Source organism: Eleginops maclovinus, chromosome 1, assembly GCF_036324505.1.
Source record: "Eleginops maclovinus isolate JMC-PN-2008 ecotype Puerto Natales chromosome 1, JC_Emac_rtc_rv5, whole genome shotgun sequence".
NCBI lineage: Eukaryota > Metazoa > Chordata > Actinopteri > Perciformes > Eleginopidae > Eleginops > Eleginops maclovinus.
The window spans coordinates 21,860,131-21,880,467 of NC_086349.1; the positions used below are offsets into that span (position 1 = coordinate 21,860,131).

At 38.4% G+C, this 20,337-nt stretch overlaps 3 protein-coding genes across 24 annotated transcripts in view; all 3 read right to left on the minus strand.

Moving 5' to 3' along the window:
- Positions 1 to 275: 275 nt before the first annotated feature.
- Positions 276 to 9,511, minus strand: LOC134863214 (matrix remodeling-associated protein 8-like). The gene is made up of 10 exons (XM_063881595.1): positions 9,309 to 9,511; positions 5,810 to 5,836; positions 5,400 to 5,708; positions 5,203 to 5,304; positions 4,606 to 5,058; positions 1,926 to 2,087; positions 1,760 to 1,790; positions 1,593 to 1,675; positions 1,430 to 1,483; positions 276 to 1,315 (listed from the first exon to the last, which is right to left on the minus strand). Exons 1-10 carry the CDS (start codon positions 9,334 to 9,336, stop codon positions 1,290 to 1,292), a joined length of 1,275 nt encoding a protein of 424 aa, XP_063737665.1. The 5' UTR covers positions 9,337 to 9,511; the 3' UTR covers positions 276 to 1,289.
- A 714-nt stretch (positions 9,512 to 10,225) lies between these two features.
- Positions 10,226 to 12,683, minus strand: aurkaip1 (aurora kinase A interacting protein 1). 2 transcript variants are annotated; one of them, XM_063880703.1, is made up of 4 exons: positions 12,533 to 12,683; positions 11,616 to 11,721; positions 10,667 to 11,127; positions 10,226 to 10,496 (listed from the first exon to the last, which is right to left on the minus strand). In XM_063880703.1, the coding sequence occupies exons 2-4, from the start codon at positions 11,665 to 11,667 to the stop codon at positions 10,380 to 10,382; spliced, it is 630 nt and encodes a 209-aa protein (XP_063736773.1). In that variant the 5' UTR covers positions 11,668 to 11,721; positions 12,533 to 12,683; the 3' UTR covers positions 10,226 to 10,379. The 2 variants fall into 2 exon arrangements, with proteins under 2 accessions (XP_063736773.1, XP_063736859.1); XM_063880789.1 differs by lacking the exon at positions 12,533 to 12,683 and adding an exon at positions 12,136 to 12,423.
- A 1,211-nt stretch (positions 12,684 to 13,894) lies between these two features.
- The window catches only part of LOC134864186 (rap1 GTPase-activating protein 1-like), a 41,246-nt gene continuing 34,803 nt past the window's right edge, over positions 13,895 to 20,337 (minus strand). For 13 of the 21 annotated variants that reach the window (XM_063883018.1, XM_063883056.1, XM_063882988.1 and 10 more), the window contains 8 exons: positions 19,254 to 19,331; positions 18,172 to 18,281; positions 17,880 to 17,996; positions 17,556 to 17,691; positions 16,814 to 16,934; positions 16,569 to 16,648; positions 16,364 to 16,410; positions 13,895 to 16,024 (listed from right to left, as the gene is read on the minus strand). In XM_063883018.1, the coding sequence (XP_063739088.1) occupies positions 16,402 to 16,410; positions 16,569 to 16,648; positions 16,814 to 16,934; positions 17,556 to 17,691; positions 17,880 to 17,996; positions 18,172 to 18,281; positions 19,254 to 19,331 (651 nt within the window). In that variant the 3' untranslated portion in view covers positions 13,895 to 16,024; positions 16,364 to 16,401. Of the gene's footprint in view, positions 16,025 to 16,363; positions 16,411 to 16,568; positions 16,649 to 16,813; positions 16,935 to 17,555; positions 17,739 to 17,879; positions 17,997 to 18,171; positions 18,282 to 19,253; positions 19,545 to 20,337 lie in introns of those variants that run through there. The other 8 variants (XM_063883105.1, XM_063883033.1, XM_063883004.1 and 5 more) reach the window with 7 other exon arrangements.

Here is a 20,337-nt window from a genome sequence, read left to right on the forward strand (position 1 = left end):
CGTGACTGATCACCCCAGGAGTAAAAAATAGGTGAAAGCTTTGTACTGCACAGCTGGTTATGTCACATGAACTACACAGTCGTTAATTTAATTTAAAACGAAGGTACATTTACTTACCTCAAATATTGCTTCAATCATATCCTAATCATCAAGACTTCAGAGGACACATTTACATTTCATATTCCTGTTTTCGCCTCATCCAACCACCAAATATGTGTGCAATACAAGTGGACCCACCGTTTAACAACCAGAACAAAGAGTGTTGAGTCTGTGGCCACTGTTGTGAAGCTTTAATAGAAGAAATATTTCTTAGAAGAGACCAAAAATAGTGTGCAAAAGAGACGAAAAGAGAAAACGGAATCGAGATTACAGTTTGTGATTAAGCATTACTGAAAAAGTAAAACACTCTTCTTCCTGCAGTAAACCTCATACAGCTATAGCCGCACATTTAAAACAAGTTTGTACCTATCATTGACCAGCAGATTTAGTAGTGAAAATTCAGTGTTTTACAATCCAGAGTACATGATGCAAACAAACACTGCACAGCCCATTAAATACCAAATAAGAGATTTGTATTTTTCACCTGAGTTTTGGTTGACTGAGCCTTTAGTCAGTGGTCCAACAATTTTGCTATATATCTTTCATTTGATAAGTTACCAATGAACAGATGAATCCATTAGGGAAAAATATTATTCAGAGAGGAATTTAGGTCTGAAAGTCTAAAGAATACATAAAATCAAAAAAGTTAATTTGTCAAAAAGTGTAAAATGTCTTCCTATAATAGCAAGAAATGTGTGGCACTTGTTTCCAACCCCTGTCTGAAACTGACTACTACAGTAATATAACCTTTAAAGCATTATTAAACACCCTTGCAAATTACAGTAGAGCAGAAATTGTGCAAAAAAAAATATATTCAAGAATGGAAAATAGCTGTGAGCATGCAACGTATACATAAAATATACTCAATAAACAGCATGCATTTTTATAAAAAAAAAAAATGATAAAAGGATGATAAAAATGCCTAATTATCATCATCAACCAACCAATGAATGCAAGGATCATAATACATGTCCATATTGTTATAACAGCTGATGAAAGTTATATAAAAAACATGTATAAAAAAATGATGCTGGCTTTTAGTTGAAAAGCTTAGTGTGTTACAGTTACAGCAGAGGGAGCATTCCTCCTGTCCTCTCCTGGGTTTCCTCTTTTATTCCTTTCTCTCCACGGCCCTTTACTCTTCCGGTGTTTGCTCTGGACCTGCCAGCAGCATCTCAGAAATATCGCACTCACTTCCACAGCTTCCCATCAAGGTCTGAATGATATGGGAGACAGATATTTCATTAATAAAGTATAGTGTTTCTTATCTGTGGTTTCTAACCTACAATGTTTATCTACTGAAATGCAGCCCTGCAAGAAGTCTGCTCACCCATATTGCAGTCTTTGGACATATCTCTCTCTTTCAGTAGGTTGTTTTTGTAGTCTGTGGATTGTTGTAGACACACAGGTTAGTCGAAAGATTGTTTTTTTTATAAATATATAGGGTAGAACATTTATGTTTTGTGCATGCGTGTGGCTGAAGCTTACTATACCTGAATTCAGAGGTTCTTCTTGGTTGCAAGTCCTCAGTTCTGTGCATTCTAATGACATTTCACCTCCACTGGTCAGAGTTCCCCTGCAAAGAAATAAGAATTGCTCCACTTATAATTGGATTCAATTAAAACAAAAATGCATAATTTATTGTGCAGGAGTGTCTTACCGATCATATCTACGCATGTCGTACTCCAGCCCTGAAAGATTTAACAAACAATTTAAAACAAAATAATCCACAAAATGTGCTCTCGATAAATATGCTTTTAAAAAATGATAAAATATGATTTTACAGTCAGACATAAACCAAGAACAAGTTGTGATGCCCACATTACCTCTCTTCTTGCGTCTCCTAGTCATCACGATGACAGCGACAACGATGAACGCCAGCAGTAAGAACGTTGCCAGGAAGTAGCCCAAATGCTGCACGAAATAACCTCGCTGCTCAGGAAAGATGACGTTCACCACGCGTGGACCCTCCACCTCTTGCTCAGTCCCTAAAGGCAGAAAATGCATAATTAAATAATTTTCCTCAAGAAACAATTGCCTCATACATAATAAGAGCTTATGGAGATATATGAAATAGTCCACATGGTAAATATATCAAGTTAACTCCATGTACTTACAGTCTACAACAAGGGGATGTATTGAAAGTAATTTATGGATTGTTTAATTGGATTATCATAATGGCAATAAATCCCTTTCAATGAAATGCATTTCTACATTTCTCAAAGCGTTTTATTCCTACCAAAGTTTATTATTTTTCAATTTGTTTCCAAAAGCCAGAGAGGGAGAGCAGGAGTTAAACATCTGTTCTGTGGTAATGCGTTCCAGACCTGATGTCATGCAGCTGTTATTCTTTTTTGTCCTCAGAAAAAGACATGCTAACCAGAAAAGAGGAGGGGAAGTGTGAGGGAAGAGAGACAGCTTTTGTTTTGTGGTTTGTTTCTATGTCTCTATTAGTTTTCCATTTAGGCCTTTTCCTGAAGTCTTCTCACAAACACAGAAGTTGAGTTTCTGCATCGAGGCACTGTGACACGTAAAGCAGAGCTCATGAGTGAACTCTACAGTTTAAACACATCTGACAACACTGCAGGCAGCTACCAGTCTTCACAGTAAGCCAGACAGTTGGTATACACTTATAGCTGAGGATAATAACACAATAAATATGGGGTAGGAGGTGGAAGATCATAACAACTACTGCCCATTACAAACAGTATTTCATATATAATTACATACAGTACAGTTCCACAGATGCTTTGGCAGAATAACCTTTCAATGCTTTTTTACAGAGCTAATGAAGGGTGGAAAAAATATTTGTTCCTATAGTTTTTCAATTTATCCCGAAATTCAAATGCAGCCAAATAACAGAAGCGAGATCACAGAAAGAATATAACATGAAAGACATCAAATATTTTCCTTTTGAGTATTTCATTTAAGTAAAGGATTTTCTTTGGTCTCTCATTTAAGCAGCTAAATTGGACACTAGTAAAATACACTGAGGTGCCGCTGAGGGACTAATGAGGAAAACATCCCTGATGCTTTTAAAACCAGCAAAAAACAAGCTTTTTCTGACTTAATTACCCTCCTTATAGACAGCCTGGTTAGCAATTATCACCTGTCAGTTTTTAATGTACCTAAAATGCATGAAATTGAAACGACATGTCCAAGGTCATTGTCTCTACAGCTCAACAGTCACAACTAGAGCTCCAGCCAAGTCCCAGCAGGAACCCATTTCCATTTTTGTGACAGATCTGACAAGTGCGTACGTGTTAACGTTTATTTCACATATGCTGTGCAGAGGTTAGCCTGTGTTTGTGTGCCTGTGGGATATGCATCATTTGCAAGTCAATGAGCTGAAGGAAAGCATGTTACTTTGAAAGATAAAGATATCTATTGAATTGCTGACGGCTCACCTAATGGCCTCTTGATGATTACAAAGAGAAAATGTTACTTGCAACAAATAATTACAACATTAAATGGAAAAGCTCTTGTGAGATTTGTAGTTTCAGATGATTGCTGGCGCCTTCCCGAGCATAAACAACTTAGCTTTAATTTACCAGACAAGACCAGTGAAGCTAAAAACAAAACGTAATTCCTACATGAATAAAAAGTCATACAGGATGTCTTCTAGCCACGTGGGCATTTCTTCAACATGCTTAAAAAAGCCAATACATGTGCTGTCGTTTCTTTACAGGAGGGTAGGATTCATAGTCCAACACATACCTGCATCCCCTCCCCTTTCTATGCTCTTTCATGTCCTAGCTGGCCCAGATGTTGAACAGATGTGTTAGACTTCCTGCTGCTGCTAAATGCCCCTCAAACAGAGACTGATATACATCCCCAGATAAACAGAGCAGACTGAGAGAAAAAATAAACAAAAATTAAGATGCAATGCAGCCCGTCTAGACGTGTGGTTGGGACTTCTGAAAAATTGGGTCAAATGGAGGAAAAAAACAGAGATAGGACCCTCCACCCCAAAATGACTGGCTGTTGGAACCTACTCCTCTGCTCAGCCCACTTAAAATGTCTCCAGCTGTAAATGAAAAAGCAGTAAAAATGAAAAAAGCCAGCGAGGAAAATTAGACCACTTCCGCTGTAGCCAATTTAAAGCTGTTTACTGCAGACAGCGTCCCAAGCCAAAACAAAAATGTTAAAAATACTTTAAAAAGCCCCACTTTTTAACAGGCAACGACTAACAGAAGGATTTCTTTTATTTCTTTATTTCTTACTCAACTACCTTCTACATTCCTTCTGTCTCCTCCCTCCCTCTTCAGCTCAAACTCAAAAACAGAGAGGTCTGAGGAGAGAATTGGCAGAGGAGAAGCGGAACTGACTTAACTGACCAACTATGCCTATAATCATAAGAAAAAAGTCCAGGGTCTGTGTTGTTATTCAATCCACGATTCAGCGAAGAAACCATATGAGGAAAAACATTAACCATCTGTAGCTTCTGGAAAAAAAACAAAGCTCTTGTGATGTGTCTCTTGTTATTTTTAATTCTGAGGGACTTACTTGGCTCTGGCACATCAACTTTGGGTGCTGTTGTGGGTGCGGGGGGAAGTGCAGGTCCCACATTGAGCCTGAAGATGCGTCTCTCATGAAGTCCACAGTAGTGGTGATGCAGGTGGCAGGAGTACAGGCCTTTATAGACAGGCTTCAAGTCAAGGATGGACAGTGAGAAGTCCCCTAAAGTGAAAGCGTCCTCTTCCACGCTCATCTTGCTCGTCCCGAAGCGTGGTCCATAATCTCGCCGTTCTCCAGAGGCATAGAGGTCCACCAGGCGGTCGGCCTTGTCAGGACGCACACCGGGGGGTTGGAAGTCCCAGTGGGCCACCTGTTGCTGGTCCTCCTGGAGGCCCTCCCTCCACAAAGAGCGCCGGTTCACACAAGGCAACACCACCGACTTGCCCAACATCACCACGAACACAGTCTTCTCCCCGTCCCAGTAACGTTTCTCTTTACGAGCTGGAAACACATGAGCAGGAAATAAATTACTATCAAATCAGATTAGTGAATCATGGTAAAGCATTTAGCTTTCTACAGTATATGGGAAGTTTCTTTATTAGCTCAAAAAGCTTCCAACTATTTCACCCTGGAGGGACATCTCACCTAACTTTGTGACATTGAGCTGGATTTGTATGGACTGGTGAATCTGGCAGTAGTGATGGTGCAGATTACAAGTATAAACTCCTTTGTCCGTTGCAACCACATCTAAAGAAATAAAAATCAGAGCAGCCATTAGTTTACAACATAAATAAAAGAGTCCAATGGTTATTGTGCTCCTGGAAATTAAGAGGACATCTCACTTTCAAAGATAAGGGAGAAGTTGCCGTCACTGAAAGCCGTGTCTGGGACGAAAATGCGTCCCTTGTTGACGCTATTGTAGACCCTCTGGCGGGCTCCAGGGGACATGTCCAGGACTCGCTCCACAGAATACTCCGGGCTGCTGCGCACCAAGTCCCAGTGGACCACCCTCTGACGGTCCTTCAGCCTGTCCTGGGTCCACACCATGCGGGGGCTGTGGCAGGGAAGAACGGCCTTGGAGCCTTCAGGGAGGGTGATGTTCTTAGCCTCCACCACCACGCCAACTGTGTTTGTGTTGAACTGACCCCACGCTGACACAAAGAAATAAACATGTAGGTTCAGAAGATCAGTGGAGCGAGGACATGAGCTACTACACATTAAGTTTGTGCATGGGGAAACATAAATGCCTTACCTCCTGGCAGTAAGAGCACAGAAAAAACTGGGAAAAAAACGAAACATAAGGGATTAGATCCTCAAGCACTTTGATCATACAGATACCAGCCCGTTCACTAATTAGGTATTTAGAAATATTTATAAGACTCTGCAAACATGTTGTTTTTGACTGGAAAGTGTTGGTTTGACCTGGACTGACCCGACAGTAAAATATATCAGCATTGCAACAGATCTGGGTCCAGTGGGAGGACTTTTAAAATAACAGAGGAAAGCTGAAGAAACAAGGACATGGTAAAAGGCAAGAATCTAGGAATGCAACAGCAGAAGAAATATACTAGATATCAACAATCTTCTCTGGAAATATATATTGTGTGTTTGTGTTTTCTCACTCTAGAGATAGGACATTTTTCCTACAGCTCATTTGCTATTTCCACTGGATTTTTCCCACAGCGCTATTTAGTCGTGTGTTTACTGAAGGGCCAGCGGAGGCGCATGCAGCCAAGGCATACAGAGGCTCTATTCATCCTGGCTGCCGCTGGCTTGCTGCAAGGCCATGATCCTGAGGGGATGAAGAACCGGGCTTCTATTCGCCTCACTTCAGTCACACTGCCTGGTGTCAAAACCAAACACCTGTGTGTATTTTTTATTGTACTGGTAATGCGTACTGTGAACTATAGAGGATGGAGGTGCGGGGCTTTCAGGGTGATGTAATTGTTGGATAAAAGGTAAACCCCTATCTCAGTAATGTAAAATAAAATAAAGGAGAAGACAATTAAAGTTTTAAAAAAACCTAAAACTGATTACAGGTTTGTTGAAAGAGGTCAAAATTGAGTAAGATGTGAGGTCGGGAAGAGCCCTACATCTGGAAATGACAGTAACCTGGTACATACACATTAAATATTGTGGTAGTATTACTGAGTTGTTTTTTCTAAACTCGCATGAACTATGACTCAGCTAATAATCTCTATTTATGCTAAAGTGAGACTTTCTGGAATTGTAATATTATTTTAAAAAAACAAACCAACAAAAAGGTTGATGCAGTTTATTTGTGAGCACAGGCAAAAGAAATGGTGCCTTTTTCACTAACAATACACTGTTGGAAAGCAGCTACTTTGCTTAAAAGCAGGGATTTAATCACAAAAGAGATTGCTGTGATTTTGAAAGTAAGTTAGCAACAAAATAATATACCATTTAAAGCTGGCCAAAACTTACTGAGCCAACACGTTGGCATCGGAAAGGAGACGTCATGCTGGAAAACAATAAGGTTTTCTAATGAAGGCTATAAACTTTCCTGCAGAAGGTAAAACAACGTGTGCCAACCCCTGTAATTTTCTCTCATCAAACCTCCAGACACACGCGAGCTGATGACTCACCAGGCTGGTTTAACACTAGAGACTTGACAAAGTGCTATTGAGTAACCAACTATAATAACATGCATTTACCAAGTGATCTCCAAATGACTGTTGTCTCTTGCAACCCGAGGAATCACATGGAGAATCACTCAACACATTGTAAACCCCAAAGGGAAAACTAAAAAGGGTTCAACTCAAACATAAACTATGTGATTTCTCAGCAAAGTTTCTGTGATTCATGGCTGTTGTTGTTCTGTGAAGTTCTCATATCTTCGTCACAGGTTTAGAATAAATCAAACAGATGTGTCCAGCTGCAGACTCAGCTAAACAAAGATACAGTCACACGCCTTGAGAGCCAATCGACTCTCCTCTGGATAGGTCAACTTCTTGATGTGAAGTTGTTGAATATGTTTTGTATGACACAGTACTGGGTATATTATTGTAAATGTAGGTATTTATCTTAGAAATGTGCAGGATCAGGTGATTCTACATAGCTTCTTGGCAGGGGGTGGAAGAAATGCTGTAGTGTTTAGTATATAAAAGGTATTGAAGTAACACTAAGTGCAGGAATAATATAGTTTTGTATTCAAAATGTTACTTTAAAAAAGTGTTAGCATCAAACTATCCTTAAAAATACTAAATAGATTATGCAGAAGTGTTACTATTAGAATGTCAAATACATGAGTCAAATAATAGTATGAGTTATATATGGCAGATAATACAAGTGAAGCTTGTTTCTGTATATATTGATAGCTTGTGGATTTCACAATGGATAGTAAAATGTGTTTTTAACCATAGGTAGGCTATATATCATAATTGATTTGCTATTTTAAGTGATACATTTAGTACAGCAAATGCAGTATTATATCACTTCACTCTGAGATGTATGGGTGGAAATATATAAAGCAGCAGTAAATGGAAATACTAAAGTAAGTAAGTATCATAAAGTTGTACTCAGGTATTTGAGGAAATTACAGTACTTTCAACCACTGCTTCTGGGTTTATTTAAACGTTATGTAAACCGCCCAAATGTCTTAGACTTGAAATGTATTGACATTATCTCAGTGTGGGCTTTTTGTTTTGTTTTTTTACTGTAAAGCTATACTTTTCTGCTGAACAATTTCGAGGCACTGCCTGTACAAAACACAAACATGTTACCTTTCAACGACCTTGTCATTTTACGCCATGATTTTGCATGTTTAAACACGTATTTAGTTTAAAAAATCTAACAGCAATTCTAATCGTTCGCACGCCCTGTTGTAGGTGGCCGGTCATTAACACAGAGCCACCATAAACTCGGTTACAGTAATCCCCTTCCTCCACGTCGCGCGGACTCAACGCAGCCCGCTCGCGGTGAAGCCCTTACTGACACATTTAATGACGGGCTGCAGGATTCTGCTGACTGCACTGTTCAGACCGCAGGTAACGAGAAACACATTGGGCTGAAGCCACAAAAAATCCCACATACACACTATCAACAGGCCGAGGCCAGTAAAGTCATGCACCGTTATTGAAGCTAGAGCCTATTCAATGCAGCGTTTCACTTCAAGTCCATGAAGCTCAATACTTTTATTTTTTAGAACATTTCAAAACAAAGGCTACAGGTCGACAGAGAATTATATTGTGGCATCTCAAGTAACACCACTTACTCTACACTGTGGAAATACAGTTCAAGACAACATACTGAGATAACAGTGTAAAAGGGTGTTGATTAAAACCATAGGCTAGAAGTACATAAAGTTGGCTGTTAATTCAACATTAATATTCTCAAGAAATTCTAAAAATGATCTAACAGAGAAATTAACAACGATGTTATTTATGGTTTTATAATCAATAAATAACATCGTTGTTAATTTATATGTATTATTTGGAAACAGAACACAATTGAGTCGTATTAAGATACAAGCTTCCACCAGTTAACAACAACATTTAAGGCTGTTTCGGGGTCTGTTTTATAGTTTATATTGCAAAGATATTCTGAAGAAATATCATTGAAAACCTTTTTTAAAATAAGATGTTTACATTGCAGCAGAGGAGGCATTAGAACTGAAGGTATTTCGGCTTTTGTTCCCGACGGGCAACACTAACCTGGATCCAATTATAGAACAAAGAAAGTTTCTCAAAGTTATGTTTATATTTTGAATGTAAGAAAAGGAAAGAACTTACTCTGAAGGAGAGTCATGTCGAGGTGCATCTTATCCACGGTGTGGATGTAAAGCCTGTCAGGAGGTGATGTGTGCTTTAATTGATAAAACACAAGGAGCTTCAGATCCCCGGAGCTGCGGCTCAGCTGTATTTGTTGTATTCCTGCAGACTAGAGAGTCCACACGCTCCGCCTCCAGCAGCACATGAAATCCAACACTTCTGCAGCCTTGACGAAAAACATGTGTTGCAGTGCGATCATCAACGATGGTAGGTTAGGGAGAAAACTATAATTTACCAACATACAAACCGAATATTAAAAATGCACTAAAGGGACATTCCCCAAAATGTGAAACGGATAACCCTGGCCCCCAGAAAAAAAACGTGGTTTGTAACTTATTTTGTTGTCAGTCTAAAATTGACAGATTTTAATAGGCTATTACACAACAACAACACATAAGAAGAAAAAAAGTTAACAAGGCGCTTCAAGCATTTTTGCACATCAAACTCTTCAGCAACATGTCAAGACACCAGTTTTTTTATATGGTTGTAAAAGTTTTAAACCAGTCCTTGGGAACCAGGGAAGGGATTAGAAAAGATCTTTCCTCATTTCCAGCTTTTTGATCTTAGAAAGGCTGGTTTCTGCATTAAAGCCCCCAAAGGAACAGTTTCACTTCAAGGCCTATTATAAGAGGTTTTACTGTACAAGCTGAATTTAGAATTATAATAGTTAAATATGAATGACATTTGGGTGCCTTTATTTCTGATTTACTTTTGCTATAGATAAATAAAATACTTGAGATAACCAGAAAGCAGTAGTTCCAGGCAAACATTTTGTTGTGTTTGTTTGCACATTACTGCCGTCCACATTAAGGGAAAAGAAAAACGTAAGATGTCCTGTCATATAAATATGAAAACACAAATCAACATCACACCTTGCATTTGGCTTGATGGAGAAACATTTTTATTAGATGATCAACACTTAGTTAAAAAAATGGTACACACAGGGAATAGGCTGACTGATTTGGTGTTAAGGTGTGTAGAGCCGTCCAGTGTGAAGGATGCAAGTCAAACTTGAAATACGGTCAGTGTTTTTCAGTCCTTTTTGTTTCCGTGCTGTTTAAGGAAGATCTTAGGTGTATTCCATCCTTCTGGAGCCTTCTTCAGTCCAGCTTGTGTCCAAATCCTCTTCAGATCCTTCTCAAATCGTTTCTGCACAGGACACAAACAAACAGTTTAGAGGTAGTACTTTAAAACATTTCATTTGTTAATAAGTAGACGATGATATAAACACCTTTGAAGTTAAATAAAACAATACAAGATTAAAAGAAATCATCACAAATCATACTGATAACTTATTCCCAAACAGAAGAAACTCTCACCTGCTTCTTTTTCCCTCTGCCCTCCATCACTCTCTTCCTCAAGAATTTAGTCCGTTTTAGCAGCTTCTTGTACTTATGCCGGTTGATCTTCCGCCGTCGGATCTCCAGAACATTTTTACAACTAAGGGGTGCCGCTGAGTCTTCCCCGTCCTCCAGCACAGGGACAGAGAAGGGTGGCAGCAACTGCTCTTCCAGTAACGCCACCTCCTCCTGCGGCAGAGGGCACTCCAGCAGGGGAGGAAGGGAGTAGCGCAGGGAGAGCCAGCTCTCCAGGGGACTCACTGACAGTTTACGCGGCACAAGAACTTCCTCCAGATCTGGGTCGAGTTGCACCCATCGAGGAGATGTGTTGTTTGCCGCTGTTGAGTAGTTTCTCGGTTTCTGTTGTAGTGAAGAGCAGTAAGCAGGAAGTACATGTTGTACACGTCCATTCAAAATTTCTCCATGGGCTTGAAGTGCACCTGGAAAAACAAATGATGTCATCATGAGTGACATTTCTTATAACTGGAAATATAGCATACCCATTGTCTAACTAATATAAGAAGGAGAGATTCCACAACAGTTGTTGTAATTGGTCTTAACTCTTGAAATCTGGTAGGTACATTTATTTTAGCATGACCAACATTGTCATTTTTAGAGCACATGAAAAATCACACTTCCAGCAATGCTCAAAGTCAGAATATTTAAAAATGCTAACTTTGTTTATTTAATGTCTTTCAAAGAAAATAGGTTTGTTCACCAATTACATGTGTGTGAATATCGCCTTGTGCTACTTATAGATTCTGATTTGCGTATCATACTATATTGAGTCTTTGAGCACAAGGGGCAACTTGCTTTTCTTAAACAAAATTAAATGTATAGAAAAAAAAAAGTCCGTGTGCCACAATACTAAACAAAAAGTATGTAGTCAAAGGTTTAGAAGGATGGAGAGAGACGTGATAATACTTACAGGTTGATCTAAGTAATAGATTGAGACGAGGGACAACCTTTGACGAAAACATTGTTATTGATCATTCAAGTGCATTCATCGGGAATGAGTTGAGTGGTCACTGGTCCTGTGGGGAAAGAAAATAACTGTGTTGGTCATGGCTTTTCCATAGACATCACAAACGTGTAACGAGAAGTAAATACAAACAATAACAGATACAAGGACTATATTTTTGAAGTTATTTTGCTAAATGATGTATCAAATAAAAATGCAAAAACGCCGGAATAGTAGGATAATGTCATGGGTCATGTCACTTCACTATAAAACACATTTATAAAATAATGTTCAGTTGCAGGTATACCTTCATGTTTTAAACTAACATATACAACACTACTACACATATTTTATATTATGTTATAATGTAAAATATGTGCAATAGTATAGGCTACTGTACGCAGTTTGGTGGTATACAGATTGCAGGTAAATCATTTCTATATCTGTAGTGTAATATTTTTAATACAAAGTGTTTTATAATACTTACCTTTTAGCTTCTTTAACTGTGTTTATGTTGCACCATGTATATAAACCTGTTTCTGACTCTTCTGATATAATGTAAAACCTAGCTGGGTTAGCTTTAGATTACCCGATAATCCTCTTTAAATAACGGTACCCAAAAATATATAATGCACTCGTGTTACAAAGTAAAACATTGTGAGAGTGTAAAATAATCAATACTAATGAAACCTCATTAAATAACACGTATTTTATAGTGGCCAGGTGACGGTTGCTAATGCTAGCTAGAACGCAGCCCCGATTTATTGCGTTAAAGTCGCGATATTATCATTATCAAAGATTGCAGTTAAGAATAATTCGGATTTCAGCTATCTGACCACATCAATGACACTATTGATTGTATTTTATATACATCGTTACGTTACCTTATACTCATATGACCCGGGTTTTCGACTTCAATGTGACTCTAGGAGCATACTTCCGGCTTGAGTAACACAAATGTAAAGCATTTCCTGTTTCTCAGAAGAGACAAAGGTTCCGCTGTAACCGTTATTCCTGGCACCAGAGGGTATAATTCTTCTTCACGTATTAAATAAATACATTAAACCCAACTATATATTTATAATCACTTATAAAACTTAGTGGACTTGTGCTTTTTATGACACAGTAGGTGAGTTTAGCTCTTGAATGACTCCACTAGAGGGCACTATCAGTCCAATGATAGGTTCAAATGCAATAGCTGTTTCAACAACAAGGACCTTAAATTGAATTCGGACTAATGTTCCCGAATTCAGGGCAAGGATAAATTAAACAGGGAGGATAAATAATTGTTGAGCCAATAAAACAATACATAGAAATACAAGAAGCATGTCTTGGATAATTTGCATCGGAGCAAACTTATTTTTGTGACTTACTGTAAACCTAAAATGTATTAACCTCTTCAATTGTAGTATTTGTTGAACAAAAAAAAACGTAGACCTGCAGGCAATCGATGAGACAGAAAATACTTTTTCTTCATTGGTCAACTGAATAAAGTGGGTGTGGAGCATAGCCATTTTAAGCAACATACAGCTATGACATAAGAGTTTACATCATTTAGGTTTACTGCATCTTAAATGCATCTGTAAAGTGAAATACATTTTGGGAATATATATCACATTTCATTCTATCAAAAGGACTAAATTCATTCACATTCATGGTATGTGTTTTGTATTTTAGACCGTATTTGAAACGTCTGCTGCTATAGCCTAAGAAAAACCCAGCATGCCCCAGGGGTTTTGCAGCACACTCTCTTACAATGCAGCAAGCTACTGCTGTTTACACAAAAACAATCTGACCTTCACTTTGTAGTCTGACCTTTTTTAATTGACTCGTAGAATGAAAAAATGTGCACATATTCAAGCAATTCTTTGCATAAAAACAGAAAAGTCCCAAATGTTCAGGACAGAGTAAAATTGCATTTAATCTATGAAGTTCCATAAACATTTTACAATCCACTTTTGTGTGCAGATACATTTGGAAAGCCCATTTCAGTCATAATTGAGTTTTATTTCCCTTTGATTCATTTAAATATATTTCATTCTTCCATGTGGCACAGTTGTATAAAAAGGGAAGCCTCCACTTTTAGATTGCTCTAGTTTTACATACTTATGGGCAGCCACATCAAATCATTTATTCATGGGGCTTTTTCTCTGAGCTTTCATTAAGATGGTGGGAAGTGGAACATCAACAGTTGGTTGGTATTTGAGTGGCGGACGCAGGGTGAAAAAAGTAAGGATTCAAAAGACTTTAAAATTCTCAGGGCATTTATTTACAATAAAAACAACAACAACAAAAATAGCAACAACAACAACAACACATTCATTTCATTGTAAATCCTGCTGGCTATTAACTATTTCGTTCATTATAATTACACCATCAGTTTGTGATGATAAGGCAACTGAAATGATCAGCAGAATGTGCTGTGAGATTTCCCTTTTACACAACAGTCTGAATATTTTCTTAAATATTTCTCTTCTATAAAACTCTTTGCAAAATAATATTTAAAAGTAAATGTACATGAAATAAAACAGCAATTTTTAACTTGGCAGTGATTTCAAGGATGTTGGTCAATCCTATTTTAATCGATGGCCTTTACATTTTATACTATACACTCCAACCAATTATCTATTTACAAAATCAGTAGTTGTATTTAGAGTTATTTTCTCACTTTAAGCAAATAAATATTCACTATCTTTTTATAATTGCATTGAAAGGTTACTGCAGTGAACGAGATCTGACTCTTGGAATAGACTTTACAGATGACAACATTATAATTCACTACAAGGCAACACACACACACACACACACACACACACAGTACAAGCATATGGCAGAATGCTAGACATATTCACCATAGAGGTACAGTGTGACAGATGTATGCTATAAATGCCACTTCAACAGGAACCTAATTGATACATAAGGACAGACATTAGAGAGAAAAACAGAACATAAATGTAGAGATTGGGCTTCTCTCCAACAAACAAGAGAGACAAAGCAGTTAGATCGGTGATTGATGGCAGTATCCATATATCTAAAGACAATACGGACAGCGCTGAAGTATATCTGCATTGCGACACAATTTCTAAACTAATCCTGCAATCCCATTTTCGTCGCAGGACACATGAGTCAAAGAAGTGAGGTAAAATGCATGTGAGTGATGAAGAAATTGTCTTCTTAAAGAGACAACTCATTTCCAAAATTAAAAACATGTTTTTGTTATAACACACAGAGCCATCCTTCATTGTTGGGGATATTTATTGTCGGTATGACTGGCTTCTCTCCAATATAATGGAACTTATTTAAACATTGCTTTAAGTGGCAAAAATACATTAAAAAAACAACAGTAATGCCTCTTTTCTGAAATTATTACCTGGTTTCTCAAGATTATCCACAGACATTGTGCAATGTTTCATGTAAGAACTACTATTTTTCTATCTAATCACAGCGCAGAAGCAAGCGTGCAACACCTCGTGGACGAGAGGCCCTCCTGAGCTAGTTACATTACATTTCTGCAAAGAGACATTAGGTTTTTTCAAGCCTTGAGCAACAGAAGCCAAATGCAATCTTGTTCCAGTATATTCAATATGCAGTTTCTCTAGGACCAATATCTCCCACACTGGGCAACTCACACCATAACCATCGAGATTGTTTTGATTTTGGGCTGTACTGTCCCTTTAAGGCCATTTCCTGTTACCTATGATACATTGCTCTCTTCACTCTTAGGTTTGATATCTAATCTTTTGGAAATCTGGCATGTAAAGGTAATAGTTTAGCAGCTACATAATCCTTCAATTTGGATTTTACCCAGAAAATAATCACATTTAACAGCATCAACAGAACATAATATATCACATTAGATGTTTTGTTAGAAAATACCCACCTTTGATGCTGAATATTTGGTAGAGATATTTATTGATTTAAAACCTTTGTTGATTTGGTAAAACCATCCAGGCAATTATCTTCCCTGTATTGCAGCAAAAGTCCTTCCAGCTTCTACAAAGAGCTCAATGGCACCGTATTTACCCTGTATAGCCAGCACACCTTGGCTTCAACAAGAACAACTAAACCAAAGTGACATTTTTTACAAATTTGACCATTACATTTGTAGATAAATGTGCGCTTTTGAAACAAAAGGTAAAAATACCTAGGCAACAGATGTGTGAACAGGCAAAGAAAAGAGTGGAACGAAACGCATGCTTCCCAGTGTTCTCCAGGTTTCTGGATATTCCTCATGCCGGCTCTCACTGAGCAGCAGACTGGCCACGCTCCACCTGCTTTCTCTCTTCCTTCTCATCTTCCTCATCCTTCTCATCATTAGACATGGCGAACGCCTGCATTTGTCTAACCTCCCAGAGGGATTGCGACATATGGGAATGCTTTGGGAACAAAAGAGATGTATTGTCAAAACTTAAGAGTGCATTTATTTATAGCACAAGTCCTATTAGTGACTAAAATTAGTTATTTGCCAAAACTAAAACACATCTTTATGCCCTGATTTATTTAATTCTAAGTAAAATTGACAAGTATCATGTTTAAAACCGTTGCACAAAATAAAAAAGCATAATATACTGTACATATAGATATATAGTACACGTGCAATTTTAGGGTTGCTATCGATATAGGCCTAACAAACATGTATGTGGTCCATCTGTCAGTAGTTTAAATCCATCGATTGAGACTGTGAGAGTATGAGAGGGTTCCGAGGAAAGTCTAACCTGAAGATGGAGATCCAGGATACAACCAATGCATGGAGCTAACAGTTCTGCATACAAAGTGAACAAACAACAATAAAAATACAAAGAACAATCACGATATATCAACTGCACATAAAACGAAAACGCATGCAGAACAATAAAGGTAGTTTAAGATGATAATAGAGAAGTGTATATTTCAGTTCAATCCAGGGTGGGGTTCACTCACTGATGAGGATTGATGATCGTGTGGTCTTTCCAGTTTGATGCGGACGTCTGTCCCCTTCCCTCGATCAGGTTTACTAGGACCTGAAGTATAGGTCAACAGTGGAGTGAATCACTCATCCATGTTTATCACATATTTTATAATTAGTTATCCATACATATTCAGAGATTTGTTTTTTAAACCTCCTAAAACTGTTATGTGTTGAACGTTTTTTTAGTACGCTAGACCTGCTCCTACAAACATCCCACCTGTCTCACCTGGGGAGTTGCCTCGGCTGGTGGTGCTGGTGCTGCTGGCGCTGTCCTCCAGCCAGGTGCTGTAGTTCAAGGAGTCTCGCTTGTGTGGCGTCCCGGCAGACGACAGACTCTCCTGGAGAGACGCAGCAAACAATACATTTATGAAAATTACATTTTTCTTTTACATATCTGCTGAAACTGTCACTATGTCCTGCCAGTAGTGCAAGAGACAGATAATGAAGCTAATGATTAGTGCTTGGTTTTGGCTCCACTATCTTCAACATGGGGGCCAGTTCTAAATATCCAGCTAAACTGTTAAATAAATTATGTTGTTTAATATTTGGGACGGGAAATTGGCAATGCAGTCAAATAATCTTGTTCACGGCCAGCAATTGAGGCTGCTTTAGAAGCTCCTTGGCTCAGATTGGTTTGTTTTCCTTCAGGCGCTTTGTAATCTTGCAAATGCCATAACAAGCACTGTGTGGAGGGAGAAAAGTGGATATTTTCACATATTATCTGAATGTAAAATACTGTCATGATTTAGTGACACTTTGAGCAAATATGATCAAAAGATATTTTTAATAAAGTAACCAAATTGATAACTTGTAAAACATTTTTACATGAATCTTGACTTTTATCCCCACTGTCCATTTGCTGTTACAATGTTCATTTCTCCGCCGCTGTATGAAATCTGATTCTGGTTCTGATGTATGCACTTGTCTTGTTTTCATACAGGATTGAATAGATCACTCACCATGCCCGTGTCATAGTCCTCTGTGGCCTCTGTCTCGTTCTCCTCCACCACACTGGCGAAGCTGCTAGCATTGCTGGAGGAGCGGGAGAGGTCATGACCCTCAGGGATGGACGGGGCCCTGCCACCGAGAAGAGAACTACACCCTGGGTTATCACGCTCCAGCACAGCCAAACCTGATTTTATCTTATGTACAGGACACAGTCATTCAACATGCTGCCACAGTATGAGAAATGCCCGCTGGTTCCACAAATACAGGTATGACACAAGGTGTGAAATCTAACATCAATATAACCATGTGATACAGCTGTAACTGATAATACACACCTGTTCTTTGGGTTTGTGAGCGCCTCAGGGGAGCTCTGATTGGACGAGTTGTCAGATTTGGGATCTTGAGAGACGTGACCGCTATCAGGGGTCTTCTGGGTATTGAGGGAGATCTCTCTATTTTTGATAATAAGACATATGTGGGAAATGATCAGGAAAGCAATAAGATTAAATCAATAACTGCAGAAGCAATGATAAGAAGTAGGAGGAAGTAGATTATGAACAAGCTTTAGACACACAGTAAGATGTGTGTGGAGGTATATAGCAGCATTGCACAGGAGTATTTTCTCACTTCTTCTCATGGGCCTCTTGAATGTTTTCAATACCGATGGCACTACTTCGCCTGGAGCTGAAGGGGCCGGACTTTTTCCTGGTCGGGCTTTTCCCCGGTATTATCAAAGACTGCAGGGACAGAGGAAAAAACTGTCAAAAAAATATCTGGAATACTATTGGTTAATATTAAATGTATCCCAAGGGCTGATATTTCTAAGTATACTGATGGGAATTATTTCAAATTTCACTTTAATTGTACTAATTTGGACAAAAAGGCTGAAGAGTACCTTTGATCTGTTCGAGTTTATACTAGAATTAAAAAAAGGTAAAATACCCACTTAATGGCTTAATGTCAAGCCCTGGTGCCAGACTTTCAGTCAGTGCAGGGCACACTAATGCGATAGATGAAAGATGGGTTTAAAGGCTCCAGGGCCTACCACTAAATATGCTTTCCCACTGACTGCTTTGTTCATTCAATCTCCCTTTTAAAGCTCTTTGAATAAGATCTCAAAAAGCCTTTTAACTCAATGTGGCTTCAAAGAGCATGGGAGGGTTATTTTTATAATATATCTTTAAGGGGGTGATTAACTAAATAATATTCATCATATTTATAGAAATCGAGAACTAAACATACAGAAATTAAAATTCAGAATAGTCCTAAGACCAAAGAAGGTGAATATATAATACAATAAAGCAGATAGGAAAGGGAGAATGGAAGAAAGTCTACATTATTAGTCAGTAGGGAGTGTAGGCCATTTGAATATAACCTTTACTGTCTATGTGCTACAGTCTTAAGACAGAGCTGCTTAACTCTTACTACTCGGAAAGATTTCTAGATAAAAGTGTCAAATGAGATCCCCAAATATTTGTATTGGAGGGGCTAATTACATTGTGGTAAAATGTGAAGGAAAATATCTATATTTGCTTTTGTTTGATCACAAGTTGAGAAATTGCATCCCGTCTGTGACACACAATGAATGTCAAATAGAGTGCTGAAATGCAGACAGGAAAGTGTGTCGATGCAGTTGAGCCATGCAAACAAAGGAAAGGAGCAAAGAGGAGAAAGGAGTTGTTAGAGAGTAGTTAGAATTAAACATGAACCTCTTCTACTGTTCCTATCCCTATGGCACTGCCTCGACGTCCATATTTACTGGGACTTTTACCTGGGACAAGCAATGACTGAGCAACAAAGGAAGAGGAGAGACAGAGAGAGAGCGAGAGAGAGAGAGACGAGATGAGGACAGATGACAAAAGGGGTGGGGAGAGAAAACATGAGTAAATACAAATATATATGAGAATTCATGCAGTCAGTCATAAACAAAATACAGTGTACATGTTAATTGGAGAATGCAAAAAGGGACGTTTTCGGCTCCATGGGTGCAACACAGGCAGCTGAATGGAAGAGAAAAGTGATGAGTCAGTCATGTGAGCCATATGCCTGCAGGAAGGATGATGAAGAGGAGATTAAGAGATTAAAAACAGCAGAGGACATACACATGTTATACATATATTCACAGCAAGACAGGGTTATGTGTTAAAAGCAAGCTTGAGTTAGATACATTCAAATCAAATGTTGGTTATTGATGGTTAGGTATTTTTGAAGGCGATCCTAATTTTGATCTATAAATATAAAGATTTCTTTACTTCTATAAATCATCAGAGAAGTTTCATTAAAAAAAAGAATACATTCAGCCCCTCAAATTCTACAATATTAACTTTTAACTGAAAAATAAAAGCTGTGGGAAAAAGTGTAACATTTTGCATTGCAAATTATATGAACTTAAATAAAGCAAAAAGTGATGTCGTAAACAATCATTTGTGCATATAATTCATAATAACAAATAAGTAGATTAGCTGGCATGCACACACACACACACACACACACACACACACACACACACACACACACACACACACACACACACACACACACACACACACACACACACACACACACACACACACACACACACACACACACACACACACACACACACCAGAATTCACGTGAGAGTACTGGAAGCAGCTTTCACCCTGGGGGGAATTCACCTTGTGTCCTAGAAGCATTCAAGTCTATGAGTCAGGCCATCTCGTAGTGGCAGACAATGTGCAACCGTTGCAAAGTGAGAGTCAAGTTTAAGACCCAGGCATAAATGCTCCACTTGAGCTCTTTTCTGTGGGAATT